Source organism: Dendrobates tinctorius, unplaced genomic scaffold (assembly GCF_039654945.1).
Source record: "Dendrobates tinctorius isolate UK_male_01 unplaced genomic scaffold, ASM3965494v1 ptg000229l, whole genome shotgun sequence".
Lineage (NCBI taxonomy): Eukaryota > Metazoa > Chordata > Amphibia > Anura > Dendrobatidae > Dendrobates > Dendrobates tinctorius.
The window spans coordinates 3,840,623-3,857,023 of NW_027361896.1; the positions used below are offsets into that span (position 1 = coordinate 3,840,623).

The 16,401-nt window shown below is 47.4% G+C and overlaps 1 protein-coding gene across 1 annotated transcript in view; it reads right to left on the bottom strand.

Moving 5' to 3' along the window:
* TRIO (trio Rho guanine nucleotide exchange factor) overlaps nucleotides 1-16,401 on the bottom strand; it is a 2,342,529-nt gene that overhangs the window by 857,281 nt on the left and 1,468,847 nt on the right. The window contains 1 exon segment of the mRNA XM_073555735.1: nucleotides 10,827-10,928. Within this exon segment, the coding sequence (XP_073411836.1) occupies nucleotides 10,827-10,928 (102 nt within the window).

Sequence of the window (16,401 nt, forward strand, 5' to 3'; positions counted from 1 at the left end):
CGTGTGTGTATTTGTGTGGGGTCAGGAGGGGTTTACAAGGTGGATGTAGCAGGGCCGTGTGTGTACTTGTGTGGGGTTGGGAGGGGTTTACAAGGTGGATGTAGCAGAGCCACGTGTGTAGTTGTGTGGGGTCAGGGAGGTGTTTAAGGTGGATGTAGGAGAGCCATGTGTGTACTTGTGTGGGGTCAGGAGGGGTTTACAAGGTGGATGTAGCAGAGCCGTGTGTGTACTTTGTGTCGGTTGGGAGGGGTTTACAAGGTGGATGTAGCAGAGCCGCGTGTGTACTTGTGTGGGGTCAGGGAGTGTTTAAGGTGGATGTAGCAGGGCCGTGTGTGTACTTTGTGTGGGGTTAGGAGGGGTTTACAAGGTGGATGTAGCAGAGCCGTGTGTGTACTTGTGTGGGGTTAGGAGGGAGTTACAAGGTGGATGTAGCAGAGCCGTGTGTGTACTTGTGTGGGGTTAGGAGGGGTTTACAAGGTGGATGTAGCAGAGCCGTGTGTGTACTTGTGTGGGGTCAGGGAGTTGTGTATGATGGATGTAGCAGTGCCGTGTGTGTACTTTGTGTGGGGTTAGGAGGGGTTTACAAGGTGGATGTAGCAGAGCCGCGTGTGTACTTGTGTGTGGTCAGGGAGGTGTTTTACAAGGTGGATGTAGCAGAGCCGTGTGTGTACTTTGTGTGTGGTTAGGAGGGGTTTACAAAGTGGATGTAGCAGAGCCGTGTGTGTACTTGTGTGGGGTCAGGAGGGGTTTTTCAAGGTGGATGTAGCAGAGCCGTGTGTTTACTTGTGTGGGGTCAGGAGGGGTTTTACAAGGTGGATGTAGCAGAGCCATGTGTGTACTTGTGTGGGTCAGGAGGTGTTTTACAAGGTGGATGTAGCAGAGCCGCGTGTGTACTTGTGTGGGGTCAGGAGGGGTTTACAAGGTGGATGTAGCAGAGCCGCGTGTGTACTTGTGTGGGGTCAGGAGGGGTTTACAAGGTGGATGTAGCAGAGCCATGTGTTTACTTGTGTGGGGTCAGGAGGGGTATACAAGGTGGATGTAGCAGAGCCGTGTGTGTACTTGTGTGGGGTCAGGAGGGGTTTACAAGGTGGATGTAGCAGAGCCGCGTGTGTACTTGTGTGGGCTCAGGAGGGGTTTACAAGGTGGATGTAGCAGAGCCGTGGGTGTACTTGTGTGGGGTCAGGAGGGGTTTACAAGGTGGATGTAGCAGAGCCGTGTGTGTACTTGTGTGGGTCAGGAGGTGTTTTACAAGATGGATGTAGCAGAGCCGTGTGTGTACTTGTGTGGGGTCAGGAGTGGTTTTTCAAGGTGGATGTAGCAGAGCCGTGTGTGTACTTGGGTGGGGTCAGGAGGAGTTTTACAAGGTGGATGTAGCAGAGCCGTGTGTGTTCTTGGGTGGGGTCAGGAGGGGTTTACAAGGTGTACGGAGCAGAGCCGTGTATGTACGAGGTATACAGAGCGGAGCCGTGTGTTTATGGAGCAGAGCTGTGTGTTTATGGAGCGGAGCAGAGCCAGGGGTGTACGGAGTGAAGCCGCGTGTGTACAAGGTGTAAGAAGCGGAGCTGTGTGTGTACGAGGTGTATGGTGGGGAGCATTTATACCTCCCAAGTCCCAACCGTCCCGGATCCAGCGAGACAGTCCCGATTTTGAGAGAGAGACTGCCCCAGTCGGGAGCATACTTTCTCCGTGGAACACAGCAGTACACAGCGGAGCCACAAGGAGCAATTTAAAACTTGCACGTAACGTTCTGCCGGAATTAACGTGCTGGAAGCTGACCAGAAATTAGGTCATTTCAGTAGGAGATTGTGACGGAACCATGGAGGCACTTCAGGGAATGCTTCAGATCCATCACTGTGTCCTCCTCCAACAGCGCGGACAGCGGGATCGCCTTAGAATCGGGGATGTCGGCCATGTGAGCGGATCATGATATGTCCTGCACCAGGAGGCTCAGGTGGGCACTACAATGGGAGCTGGGCTGCTATGGTATCTTTATAGAATCTTTCTGTCTCTGTTCTTTCTCGCTCTCTCTGGCCCCGCCCACCAAATCGGCCCCCGAGTGGCCCCCACAGTTAAAATGGATCCTGAGTTGAAAGTCTCGCAGGGGCAGCAGGCAAGTCTCTCTTAAAGGCGCAGCCCGGGCACCATTTCAAACCACTATCTGTACTTCCTTCAGGAAATACACATCTAGTTATTAAGTTGATTTCCGCAATTAATGCGGCCCGAACCGCTACGCGCACAGACTCCGTTGAGGTGTCGTTTCGAAGCCAGCGTCCATGAGAGGTGTGCTAAGTATTTTTCGTGTCGATCGGATTTGTAGTTTTTGCGCAATTTGCGTTTGAAAATTTTTTTTCCCGTCATTGGAATGCACTGTCTCCAATGCTTTTCAATGGGAAATGGCAAAAAGTGCCCTGAGGCGATTGAAATGGCAGTTAAGCTCATTGATATGCGCAGGCACACCCAGTTACTATGCCAATGCCTACGAACGTCACATGACGCCCCAAGGACAGAGCTTCTGCCACATAATATCAGCTCTTAAAGCGAAACCCACAGCACAAATGCAAATCTAGCTTCATCACATGACACATGCCCCTGAGAGAGAATGTCCGCCAAAGTTGATTTAGAAGAAGCCCAGTGAGCCAAACAAGCTCTTAAAGGGCCGACGCGCCAAAGTGATTGTTAAAGGGCCAGCGCACCGAAATGAGTCTTAAAGGGCCGACACGACAAATCGAGAGCTGAGTGACCCCAGGCTCCAAATCGGAGGCTGAGCCACCCCGGCCTCCAAATCGGAGGCTGATCGACCCCTGCCTCCAAATCGGAGGCTGAGCCACCCCGGCCTCCAAATCGGAGGCTGATCGACCCCTGCCTCCAAATCAGAGGCTGATCGACCCCGGGCCACCCCGGCCTCCAAATCGGAGACTGAGCCACCCCGGCCTCCAAATCGGACACTGAGCCACCCCGGCCTCCAAATCGGAGGCTGATTGACCCCGGCCTCCAAATCGGAGGCTGATCGACCCCGGCCTCCAAATCGGAGCCTGATCGACCCCGGCCTCCAAATCGGAGCCTGAGCGACCCCGGCCTCCAAATCGGAGGCTGAGCGACCCAGGCCTCCAAATCGGAGGCTGAACCACCCCGGCCTACAAATCGGAGCCTGAGCCACCCCGGCCTCCAAATCGGAGGCTGAGCCACCCCGACCTCCAAATCGGAGGCTGAGCCACCCCGGCCTCCAAATCAGAGGCTGAGCCACCCCGGTTTCCAAATCGGAGGCTGAGCCACCCCAGCCTCCAAATCAGAGGCTGAGCCACCCCGGCCTCCAAATCGGAAGCTGAGCCACTCCGGCCTCAAAATCGGAGGCTGAGCCAAACCGTCCTCCAAATCGGAAGCTGATCGACCCTGGGGTCCAAATTGGGGGCTGAGCCACCCCGGCCTCCAAATCGGGGGCTGAGCCACCCCAGCCTCCAAATCGGAGGCTCAACGACCCCGGCCTCCAAATCGGAGGCTCAACGACCCCGGCCTCCAAATCGGAGGCTCAACGACCGCGGCCTCCAAATCGGAGGCTCAACGACCCCGGCCTCCAAATCGGAGGCTCAACGACCCCGGCCTCCAAATCGGAGGCTCAACGACCCCGGCCTCCAAATCGGAAGCTCATCGACCCCGGCCTCCAAATCGGAGGCTCATCGACCCCGACCTCCAAATCGTAGGCTGAGCGACCCCAGCCTCCAAATCTTACCCAGAGAGGCCCTGCCGACCAAACCGGACCCTGAGGGGCCCCGCCCACCAAATCGGACCCTGTGGGGCCCCGCCCACTAGATCGGACCCTGAGAGGTCCCGTCCACCAAATCGGACCCAGAGAGGCCCCGCCCACCAAACCGAACCCTGAGGGGCCCCGCCCACCAAATCGGACCATGAGGGGCCCCGCCCACCAAATCGGACCCCGAGGGGCCCCGCCCACCAAATCGGACCCCGAGGGCCCCCGCCCACCAAATCGGACCCCGAGGGGCCCCGCCCACCAAATAGGACCCAGAGTGGCCCCACCCACCAAATAGGACCCAGAGTGGCCCCACCCACCAAATAGGACCCAGAGTGGCCCCACCCACAAAATTGGACCCTGAGGGGCCCCAGCCACAAAATTGGACCCTGAGGGGCCCCACCCACAAAATCAGACCTTGAGGGGATCCGGCCACAAAATTGTACCCTGAGGGGCCCCACCCACAAAATTGGACCCTGAGGGGCCCCACCCACAAAATCGGACCCTGAGGGGCCACACCCACAAAATCGGAGCCTGAGGGATCCCCGCCAACAATTCAAGCCCTGCGGAGCCCAGGCCAAGGAATCAGATCCTGAGGCGCCCCACCCACCAAATCAGACCCTGAGGCCAAAGTGGCCCCTGAGAGGCACTCACAGTTAAAATGGATCCTGAGTTGAAAGTCTTGCAGGGGCAGCAGGCAAGTCTCTCTTAAAGGGGCAGCCCGGGCACCATTTCAAACCACTATCTGTACTTCCTTCAGGAAATACACATCTAGTTATTATTATTATTCAGTTGATTTCCGCAATTAATACGACCCGAACAGCTACACGCACAGACTCCGTTGAGGTGTCGTTTCGAAGCCAGCATCCACGAGAGGTGTGCTAAGTATTTTTCGTGTCGATCGGATTTGTAGTTTTTGCTCAATTTGCGTTAGAAATTTTTTTTCCCATCATTGGAATGCATTGTCTCAATGCATTTGAATGGGGACATTTTGCCATAGACAAAACATGCCCTGAGGCGATTGAAATGGCAGTTAAGCTCATTGATATGCGCAGGCACACCCAGTTACTATGCCAACGCCTACGAACGTCACATGATGCCCCCAGGACAGAGATTCTGCCACATATCAGCTCTTAAAGCGAAACCCACAGCACAAATGCAAATCTAGCTTCATCACATGACGCATGCCCCTGAGAGAGAATGTGCGCCAAAGTGGATTTAGAAGCCCAGTGACCCAAACTAGCTCTTAAAGGGCCGACGCGCCAAATTGATTCTTAAAGGACCGGCGCACCGAAATGAGTCTTAAAGGGCCGGCGCGCCAAATCGAAAGCTGAGTGACCCCAGGCTCCAAATCGGAGGCTGATCGACCCCGGCCTCCAAATCGGAGGCTGAGCCACCCCGGCCTCCAAGTCGGAGGCTGAGCCACGCCGGCCTCCAAATTGGAGGCTGATCGAGCCCAGCCTCCAAATCGGAGACTGAGCCACCCCGGCCTCCAAATCGGAGGCAATGAACCAACCCCTTCACCTCTGACAGAAGAGCAAAGCCTGAGCCCACCAGACGCCTGTGCAGGGGCCCCTTCTCTGTCACCACCATCACCCACAGGAGAAACATGGCGATGCCCAATGACAGAGGCATGCGTCAAAGGAGCGGGACCACATGAGGACATAGCCCTCCTATCGCCGGCACCACCAGTCGAAGGAGTCTGGCGCCTCCCATCGGCCAAGGCAGGAACACCAGCCCCCGAGTACGACGGTGACCTGACAGTCTGGCGCCTTCCAGTGACCGAGGCAGGAACACCAGCTCCCGAGCCCAACGGCGACGTGATAGTCCGGCGCCCCCTAGTGGCCAAGGCAGGAACACCAACCCCTGAGTCCGACGGCGACGTGACAATAAGGAGGCAAAGTGAGGGATCCTTATCATAATACTTATACTGAAGCACAGGAAAGTTAATATAACAAAGCATGGAGGTAGTTCGTAAAGGTGAATGGTGTGGAGGTTATACTTCATAAGGGCAGACAGAGTGGAGATTATTATTCATAAGGGTGCACAATGTGGAGTATATACTGTAGTTCATAAAGGGGTGGAAGTTCATAAGAATGGACTGTGTAGTGGTTATAGATCAGAAGGGGAGACAGTGACTGAAAGGGAATCTGCTGCCAGGTTTTTGCTACTTCAGCGGAAAGTATGAAAGCAACACCAGGTAACATGAGTTAATCAAAGGCAAATAGCGCACAATGGCACCAAAAGACTTGGAGAAAGAAGCTCAAGCTCCATAAATAGATAAAAAATAGGAGGACAAAGGAGCATATAAAATAGCAAAAATTTATTAGCATCAATATATAACAACGTACTTAAATATTGAGAAAGTGCATACAAAAATTGACATAGTATGAGATACACAAGGAGAAGGAGAAAAATGGAGGCAAACATCCAGGCCACAGGGTTCATGAAAGTATAATAAATATTTAGGCATATACGGACCCCATACAGTGTGTATGGGTGTAAAGTACTAATGCCCTAAAAAAAGGGGGGGTGTATATACAATATCAATGTTGGGGGCCAAAATAGCCACTATATAAACCTCAGTACTGTGCCCAGAATAAGAACCTTATGACAGAAACCCCATAGTTATGGTGTGCCATACTTGAAGCAATTAGAAAAAGGTACCTGCAGTAAACCGCCTGGTAATAGTTGCATAATACCCAAACCGGGGTGAAAAAAAGAACCAGGACAGCGCTTACCAGTGGAAGTCGAGTATGGGACACCAAATGTGGATCTGTAAGAGACACCCGATGCACGTTTCGCCCAGCGTCCGATAGCTTTCTCAAGGGAATGTAGTAAAAACACCACACCACATCGGACCTTAATATATCATTGGTGGTTCAATCAGGTGGCTAAGTGACAAGCTCAAATGGACCAATAGCAGCAAACGGAGGCGGCGCATGCGCCGAGATGACAGGTCCTGCATACATCCTGGCGTCACCTCCTAAATGCACGTAAACAGCGGGGTGGGGTTTAAATCCCGGACCATGGTCACGTGTGAGGGGAGGCGACTGATGCCGCTCAGATGCAGGAGCGCCGAAGTCTAGCTCACCCGCATGCGCACAGCTGCTATGAAAGAAACATGTGTATTACTAATGGGGCATAGTATTCAAGCAATCCTAACAATATAAGACTCATCACTTTAACCCCTGCAGCTAATCCGCATATACACAGCTGCTATGGAGGACACAAAAAGTGTGTATTACTGATGGGGCATACTAGTCAAGTATCCTGACAATATGTAACTCGTCATTTTAACCCCTGCGTACCATCCAAAAAGAATACATAAACAGTAATAACAACGATATATTAAAGATATATAAATATGATGAAATATAAAGGAGATGTAGGCAAATATAGAATAACTGAAAATACAAAAAACGAAAAAAGTTAAAAATCAAAACAATAAATAAATAAAAACAGATCCAATATAAATAGTAGGGAAGACCGAATAGAGAAAACTATAAATGGTCACAAACAATGGTGAAATTGGAACAAGGAGGGCCATGTCATAAAAGGAAGAAAAACTGAGGGACTCATTGAGACCAAAGGGTGTCATAGTATTGAGGCGTACTATCCAGCCCGCCTCACGTTGGGTTAAGAGTTTTTTGTAGTCGCCCCCTCTTAGGCCAAGCTGGACCTTCTCTATTCCCCTAATCCAAGGCGAGGCCACGTCACAGTTGTGCTTAAGTTTAAAATGACGTGCTAGTGTCTTCAAAGATAAAAGATCAGATACCTTTTCAGCGGCCCGTATATCCCTGACGTGTTCACGTACTCTAATACGGAATTCCCTGGATGTTAGCCCAATGTATGTCAGGGAGCAGCCACACGTGGCATAGTATATGACATTACTAGTGCCACATGTAATATGCTGCGTGATCTCAAACTGCCTGGCTCCGTCAGAGGAAGTGAAGGAGGAACATCTAAGGACATTGGTACAAACGACACAATGTCCACAAGGGAAACAGCCCACTACCGGACCCCTGGTTGTGAAAGGGTTCACAATCGGTGGTACGTAATGACTTCTGACCAGTAAATTGGCCAGATTAGGAGATCTCTTAGCTGTCATAGATGGTGAATCTCCAATAACAGATCTCAAAGATGGTTCAATGGCCAAAACAGACCAATGTCTCTGTAAAATGTTCCTCACTACCGCCCACTCATGATTAAATGTAGTAATGAATCTAACCTTATTCCCCTCCCTATTTTAACGATTCCTGCCTGTTGGGGATACAAGAGATCATTTCGGGGTGTCCTTCTGGCTCTGTCGAAGCCACGTTTGATAAATCTGCGGCTGTACCCTCGGTACTCAAATCGAAACCTCAGGTCAGCCGCTTGGGAATAAAAATTCTCATCGGTAGAACATATTCGCCTCATCCTTAGGAACTGTCCAACCGGGACAACCCTGATGGTTGATGGATTGTGAGCGGACCCAGCATACAGTAATGCATTGATCTAAGTGGATTTTCTAAAAACGTCAGTCTGAAGTTTTCTGGCGCCATCGATTGACAAACTGACGTCTAGAAAATCAATCTTGCATGGATCATATTGAAAGGTCAAGCTGATATTTAGAGAGTTCTGATTAAGCTGGTCCACAAATGTCTCGAAATGACTTCATCGGAAAGTAGCATAATGTAGGAAAAGACACTCTGATTTCAGCAATGTATCATTAGTTTACTTGGGTGAATCAACTGCGATACACTCAGAGTTTTTAGATGTAGCAGGGCTCAGAAAGCTAACCCCACCCACACCAAAGCCTTCTGTGAACATTGTGTATTGATAGTAAGTTGTTAATTATTGGTGCGGCAGAGTTGGACCAGGTCTCATGCATGTTGTAGCTCCCTGCAGTGTTAATCTACTGCTGATAAAACACTTGTATTGCAACAACAGTACCCAGCCTAATAAATGACACATCTGTTATGATTACGTAACCGAGGAGGATAACAGGGAAATAAGCGAGGCAACCAGATAACCAGAGAGGTTGGTAACTTAGCGGATTGCAGACCCCTAAACTGACAACACAACTAGAATTAGCCTTGGGACGTACCTACGATGCCCTAGATGCCTCGGCACAGCCAAAGAATTAACTAAGCCTAAAGAGAGAAAGGGGAAAGCTAAACTGCCCAGGAGTAGAACCCCAAAGGAATAGATAGCCCCCAAACATATATTGTTGGTGAGACAAGATGAGGCACAAACACAGGCAGAAAATAGAGTAAGCGAATGATGGGGCCCAAACTGTCTAGATAGAATAGGACAGGAAAGGATACTGTCTGCAATCACGCAAAAAAACCCTAAGCAAAATTCCAACACGTTTGATATGCAAAAAAACTGAGACCACACGACCTCTCCCCCACTAAATCAGCACTCTGGTGTAACTGGACGCAAACAAAAGATACTGATATAACAGGGGACTAGAAATACTGCAAAGACTGACAAACAAAAGATACTGATATAACAGGGGACTAGAAATACTGCAAAGACTGACATAAGCCGTGGCAACTGAAACAGAGTCCAGCACAGGTCATAGCAGGGAACCAGGCTGGACTCACACCAGAAAGGCAGAAATCAGAGACAAGCAAAAAATGGATCAAATGCAAAAAGATTCAAGCAGACAAATAACTTATCTGAAAGATTCCCGAGGCAAGTAGAGTTCCCAAAAGCTCAGGAGGAAAACAAATCATCGGCAAGAGCTGAGGGAAAGTTGGTCATTTAAATCTCCCCAGTCTGTAACACCTGACCTCCAATCATCCTGCTCAGGTGATTGACTTCTGTCAGCTAGACCAGCTCCATTACCAGCAGCAACCACCAGAGGGAGCCCACACTCAGAAGCCAGGTCCAAAGTGTTCACAACACACATCACTGAAATCTCTACCTCATGCTTCCCTCAGATTACTTAGCAAAAACCTGATAGGCACCATGTTGGGCTGTACAACAGAAAACTGGAGGAGATTGAAGTATGCAGAGATGAGTTGTGGATGACCAAAGTCATCATGGAGTCTGGACCAGCTGGAGGCCAAGCTACCTGGATGTAAATGTTTATTTGTAATACTGCCTGTGTCTAGTCAGTAATGTGGTTTCTGTATGATCAGCAGTCAGAAAATGACTCTTAACAACAACTCCTAATATGTCTTTCCTATTGTTAAGGACATACATTTGTAGATTGATTGTGATACCAATATATATTGTGGAAGCTGACATGACATTGCAATTGATCGGTGGTGCTGTATTCATATACTAATGGAGGTTCTGGTAACGTATTCCTTAACTGATTATTGTTCTGGTGCTATTTTTATATACAGGCGGTGGTTCCGATGCTGTGTTTATGTACTGGTGGTGGTTCTGATGTTGTGTTCATGTACTGATAATGGTTATGATACTACAGTATATTCCTGTAGGAATAGTGATTCTGGTGCTGTATTCTTGTGCCGATGGTGGTTCTGTTGTTGTATTCTTTATTAAGAGCCATTGATAGGTTCTATATACTGCAATAATGTATATAGTGTAGGTAGTCAGACAATCAAAGGTTCAAATACCCTAAGGGAACTAAATAATAATGAATGAACACTGCAAAGGAAAAAACAAAAAAACAATGATATAACTATGTTTGTTCACTACAGGTTTAAATTGAACTGTGGGGAGGAGAGACATTTTAATATTTGCTTCAGGAAAAAAAGCTAGAATCAGCCCTTGCAGCAAACATGTACAGATACTTAAAAGACTTGCAGATTAATCAGTATTTTCTACTCCCAATATCTGTGCTTGGAGGCTGAAAGTATGAACAATCAGTTGGATTAGGTGATGCATGATAACCATAAATAACATGCTAGTAAAATGTGCTTAATTTCAGCATGTGCACACGTGGCAATACCACCAGTTGTAGCTCACTTTTAAAAACAAAAACCTAAACAGGAGCACAGAAAGCATATAATGTCTACAAGTTAATCTGAGGAGACTCACAGTATAACTCATGCAATGCTCCTCTGCTCCCATGCAGAACGCAACGCATATAAATTAAAAAAATTTCATACACGTAACTAACCTTAAGGACAATTTTGTTGTCAGATGATGGAGTTCTTCCAACCCAGAGAGCAAACTTACAAGGGTCACCTTCTACATGTTCTGTAACTCCTAACTCAGAAGTCTGTAAGTAATAAAAAAAAGTACTGTATATAAACTAAACATTTTTTTCCCATTAGACATAATTCTTAGTTACATTAATAAGTGACCAAAAAAAGTAAAAGGGATCTGTCACGGATATCTCAAGACAAACTGCATACAGTAGTAAACAGAACTCTAAGATTTGATGAAGATAGTGGTCTTTCTCTGAAGATACGTCAGAAAAGCTGTATAGTCACTATATTAAAATTATTACCGCTTTTTTCGGCGTATAAGACAACTGGGTGTATAAGATGATTCCCCAATTTTTCCAGTTAAAATATAAAATCTTAAAAGTAGGGGGCCTTCTTATACGCCGTGTGTCATCATACACGCTGGGTACAGACCAATCTGCATATGGTGGCGGGGAGTGGTCCCGATGACGAAGGGAGGGGGCGTCTCACAGGGAAGGTGTAAATTGAGTTATCCCCCTTTTACCTCATTGGTGGCAGCGGTGTTATCTGCGGGTCTCTGTGCTGTGGGGTGGCGGCTCCTCTTTCAGCAGTGTGGCGGCTCTGTGCTGGGGGGGCAGTGGCGGCTCCTCTTTGAGTAGCGGGGGGGCGGCAGCTTTGTCCAGCTTCGGGGCTCCGCCGGCATTTCCCCACAGCCCGGAGGCCCTGGCAGCTCCATTGCTGCGATGCGGTGGCCTCCGGGAAAATGGCCACTGTGGGCGGTACATGCTCAGATTCAGATCTCCTCCCGAGGCACAGAGACCCGCAGATAGCACCGCTGCCACTAATGAGGAAAAAGGGGGATAACTCCACTTACACCTTCCCTGTGAGACGCCCCCTCCCTTTGTCATTTGGACCACTCCCCCCACCATATGCAGATTGGTCTGCACCCGGCATATAAGACGACAACCGGCGTATAAGACGACCCCCAACTTTGAAGAAGGTCGTCTTATATGCCGGAAAATACAGTATTATTAATTTATAAAGCACCATTGATTCCATTAAAATTAACATTTTAGGAGTCCAGCTGTATTTCATTACCAGGTGAAATAATTTTTTAAGACCTCATCACAGTGGCATTGCTAGGCACCTTGATTTGGGGGCTGTGCCTTAAATCATAAGTGCGTTGGCTCAAATCTCTTGGACAAGATTTCACTATTCAAAATAAACTTTATTTTATTTTACAATTCTATAAGCTACAGCGACTGAGGCTGAGTGCCCAAATAAACATGCTGCTTTTCCATCTGCAGGCCCACTTGGTGTATCAGCAAACATCCCTAGCCGGCAGAGCTCCTCCTCCTGGCTTATACTGCCTCCCACTGCTTCCAGCTTTTGAAGAGCGGTGTCTGCAGACGGGTCTGGGATCTCCACCAGTTGCTGCTGTACTCCTGGGTCTCCGACAACATAACTTGGCCATGAATTCTAACTGCTGTTTGATTCACTAGAGGAGTAATAACAGGAGGTAGCACTATCAGAGGTTAGAAGCAGTGATTTAGTGATAGTAAATCATTGTCTACTTGCTGTCTGGTCTGTGCATAATCAGGTTTCTCAACCACACACAGTAAGTATGGAGTTCGAGCACACAGTCATTAAATTACTGCATGTGTAATCTCTGTGACAAAACAGACTTTTCTTACTGCTCTGATAAATCAAGACTGGTCCCTGACCTGTGGAGTAAATTCAAGCTTGTGGGTCCTACGGCAAAATCAGGGCCCCAACTATTACCTGTCTTTAAAAAAAATAGATTTTTCCATATGGGTCAAAGGGAACTTCAGGCAAATGTATATTCTTTACACAAGTACTATATATAAATAGACACAGTTACAATAAATACCGATCTACAAGGTGCTTATTATATATGTGTATTTTCTACTCTGTGTATTATACATAGTGATAGGGTATTCAGAGACCCTCTAAGACATTACTCTCATATACAGAATCATATAAAGCCACACTGTGACAGTCTCTGCTTACAAAAAGGACTTTGACATGTTATGTGAGTTTACCTCTCCCTCGGTCAACATGACCTAGCTAAATTGCCCCTCACAGTATTGATCGAGGGTGGCTAATGGCGGGTGGTAATATAATTAATCAGATAAAGCTATAAACCTTAGTAAGACAGAACTAATTATATGGACATTTGGACCTTACATAATTAAACACCTGTTCTCTTTCTACCTTTAAATGGAAAATCACCTGATGGATAATAAAATGTATTTAAATGTGTAATGAACAGCTGACTTATGTATGATAGGATATTTTACTGTAATAAATGATTCCATAACAAGTTCTGACATGCGCAGAACATAGATGACCTAATGTGTACGCCCTTCCAGTGGTGAATATAAGCTGGAAATGATTGATTAAAGATTTATGCAACTTGAATTCAGATACTTGTGTCTGTGTTCAATTTGTCACATCACCCTGACTTGATCGAGATCAATCCAATTTGGCAACCGTCCAATATACTGGGGTCTTTCCTGGGGAAGACAATTCAAACTCCACATCTAGCGTCCCTGCGTGAGGCTGATCAAAACAGAAGACTCCCAAATATCTGGAGGCCGGCACCTGCAGTCTGAGGCAGTGAAACACACAGACAAAATCTCAGGAAGGTAAGAACCTTTGATTTCTTACAAACTCTCTCTGTGTCTCCCCCTATCTCACAACCTGTTGACCGGACTCTGGGTATGTTATAGCCGAGTTTTGTTAGAAAACTAGTCCATATTGTTTGTTAAAGAACCGTAGAAATATCCGTGAGATACAAGAGACAGTATATTGGATCCGTTAATCTCTGTTGCTGCTATTCTAGGTTTGTTACATGTTGTTATAGGTTCAGTGTGTGATTGGAGCATGATTGTAAGCCCCAACCTTGAGGGTACGGAACTATTCTCTGATAGTATGCCACTAAGAGTGTCTCTCCATGCTAACTGGCGTGCCAGGATTCATTCATTTATTCATCTCGACATGCTTAGCATGTCATTCTCCGCAAGGAGAAATGATACTTCTTGGATATCGGACAGACGCCTCTCTCACAGCCAAACCAGATTTCACACTTTGTACTGACGAGGGGCAGTACCCCAAAACATAGTGTCTGCAAATTGAGATTCTGGCTTGGCTTTTATCCTAAGTCATGTAACAAGGCTTGTTAAAGGGTCGATATTGACTTTTAGGATTGCTACTTCCAATAGGTGGTACTAGAGATCTAGTCCTCTTCCTCTCTGAAGAGACAATTTGCATAATTAGCATATTTCCCAGAGGAGCATTGCGGCTTTAAAGGGCCCGTTACACATAGCGATATCGCTAGCAATATCGCTATAACGTCACTGGTTTTGTGACGTCATAGCGATATTGCTAGCGATATCACTATGTTTGATACTTACCTCTGACCGGCTCCCCCGCTGTCTGTCGCTGATCGCGCGAGAATGTCCTGGGCAGTCGGCCACTTCCTGCTGGGCTTCCTGTGGTGCCAACGAGCGACGCGGGCGGGAGGACGTCAGGATCGCCTCGTCTGACAGGTAAGTAGTGACCCCCGACCCCTGCTATGTCGCTGGTGAGATCTGCCTGTTTGGCAGCTCATTAGCGACCACTAAGCGATGCACCAGCGCTCCTGACCGGGTCGTATCGTGGTCGGGATCGCTGGTGCATCGCTAAGTGTAACGGTACCCTAAGTCTCCTCATCTCGACATGATTAGCATGTCATTCTCCGCAAGGAGAAACGATACTTCTTGGATATCGGTCAGACGCCTCTCTCACAGCCAAACAAGATCTCACACTTTGCACTGACGAGGGGTAGTACCCCGAAACACAGTGTCTGCAAATTGAGATTCTGGCTTGGCTTTTATCCTAAGTCATGTACATCTCTGTTTTGGACTATTATGATCTTTATGAGTACTAGTTTTATGATGTATCAAATAAAATGTCTGTTTTAATAAAATGTCTTTCTTACTACTGGTAAAACTTCCCTCTGTTTTTGGTTGATTACATTATATAGGAAGTTATTTAGGCTATATTGTATGGTCTATTGTGTTCAAAATATGGAGGCATCACTATAAATATAACACTTATGGTATGTTAAATAGATGGAAACACTGCCAAAATATATGTCATAAGAGCGTTATTTGTGCAAGGTCCTAGAAAATACAGTAACTAGAATACACTAATAAGGGTAAGTACCCAGCAAAAGACACTGATATCAAATAATGCAATGAGTCATAGGCTGAAAATCGTAAAAAAGTGTCTTAATGGGTAAGGTTCAAGCAGAAATCCCAGTATGGAAAATATAACGCAAGTACCATCTTATATATAAAACAAATAATGCCAAAATACAATAAACTTATCATAGGGTAGTAAGCATATTGGAATATCAGCACAAGTGCCTAGGTATGTAATCCAAGAGGCTCCTACAATGTGCCGCTCTCATTCCCCAAGTGTGCCATAGCAGCCCCATAAAGAAACATAATGAAATATACGACCTTGTGGTATCGTGGTCCCCGACGCACATTTCGTGTGAGCTTCGTACTGGGGGGTGAGTGTGGCTATGTAACAGCTGTGACCTTATATACATGGAATTTAATATGAGAATACCTTCCATGTGTGTAGTTACAATGCCGCAGCTCCCAGCGAGTGACGTCATCCCGGGACGCGCCTCCCGGACGCTCAGCCACTCCCCCATCTGACACGTCATGATGTGGAGGCGGCTAGAGTATGCCAGGATGACCGTGTTCCCAGGGCAATGCACAACACTGCGCGATAACGTCACCGGCGGCCAAGACACACCTCCGTCTGGTGTGTCAGGACAGAAAGGCCTGCAAAACACAAGCCACGGAGACACCATCACATGTTTCTCAACGCAAGCAATGACTAGCCAGGTCTTTCCCCGGGAAGGAACAACCACGGGAAGGGCAGTCTCCAATGAAGGAAACCACCTATGCCAAAACATGGTATCCATCCACAGGCAGCTGTTTCAGGGTATTGCCCCTCATCAGTGTGGAGTAGGAAACTGGCCAGTAGGAGCAATGCCTAGTAGAAGACTGTGAAAAAAGGGATGGGGGCATTGCTCTAGAATCACTGCGTTGAGAAACATATGTTGGTGTCTTCGCAGTGTTGGATGTTGATCTCCATGAGTTCATTCATCCTCATTTTTCACAGTCTTCTACTAGGCATTGCTCCTTTCATGTGTTTTAGTATTCTCAAGAGATGCTGAGCTTTGTAATACACTTTTTGGCCTTTTTTATATGTGTATTTATATGTTAGCTCATTGTAGAATATAAGAATTTGGATAAGCATACTGTTTTATGCATGTCTATTATGGTGTATTTTGTACATAGCAGCATGAGTCCTTTCCACAGTGATTATGGTGTAGTTATATATCCATTTCCATCATGCCGCTCTCCCTGCAAACTCTGTGGGGAATACGTTCGCTTGTTTGAGCTGAGACAGCCTTTCTGTCCTGACATGCCGGACGGAGGTGTGTTTTGGCCGCTGGTGACGTTATTGCACAGTGTTGTG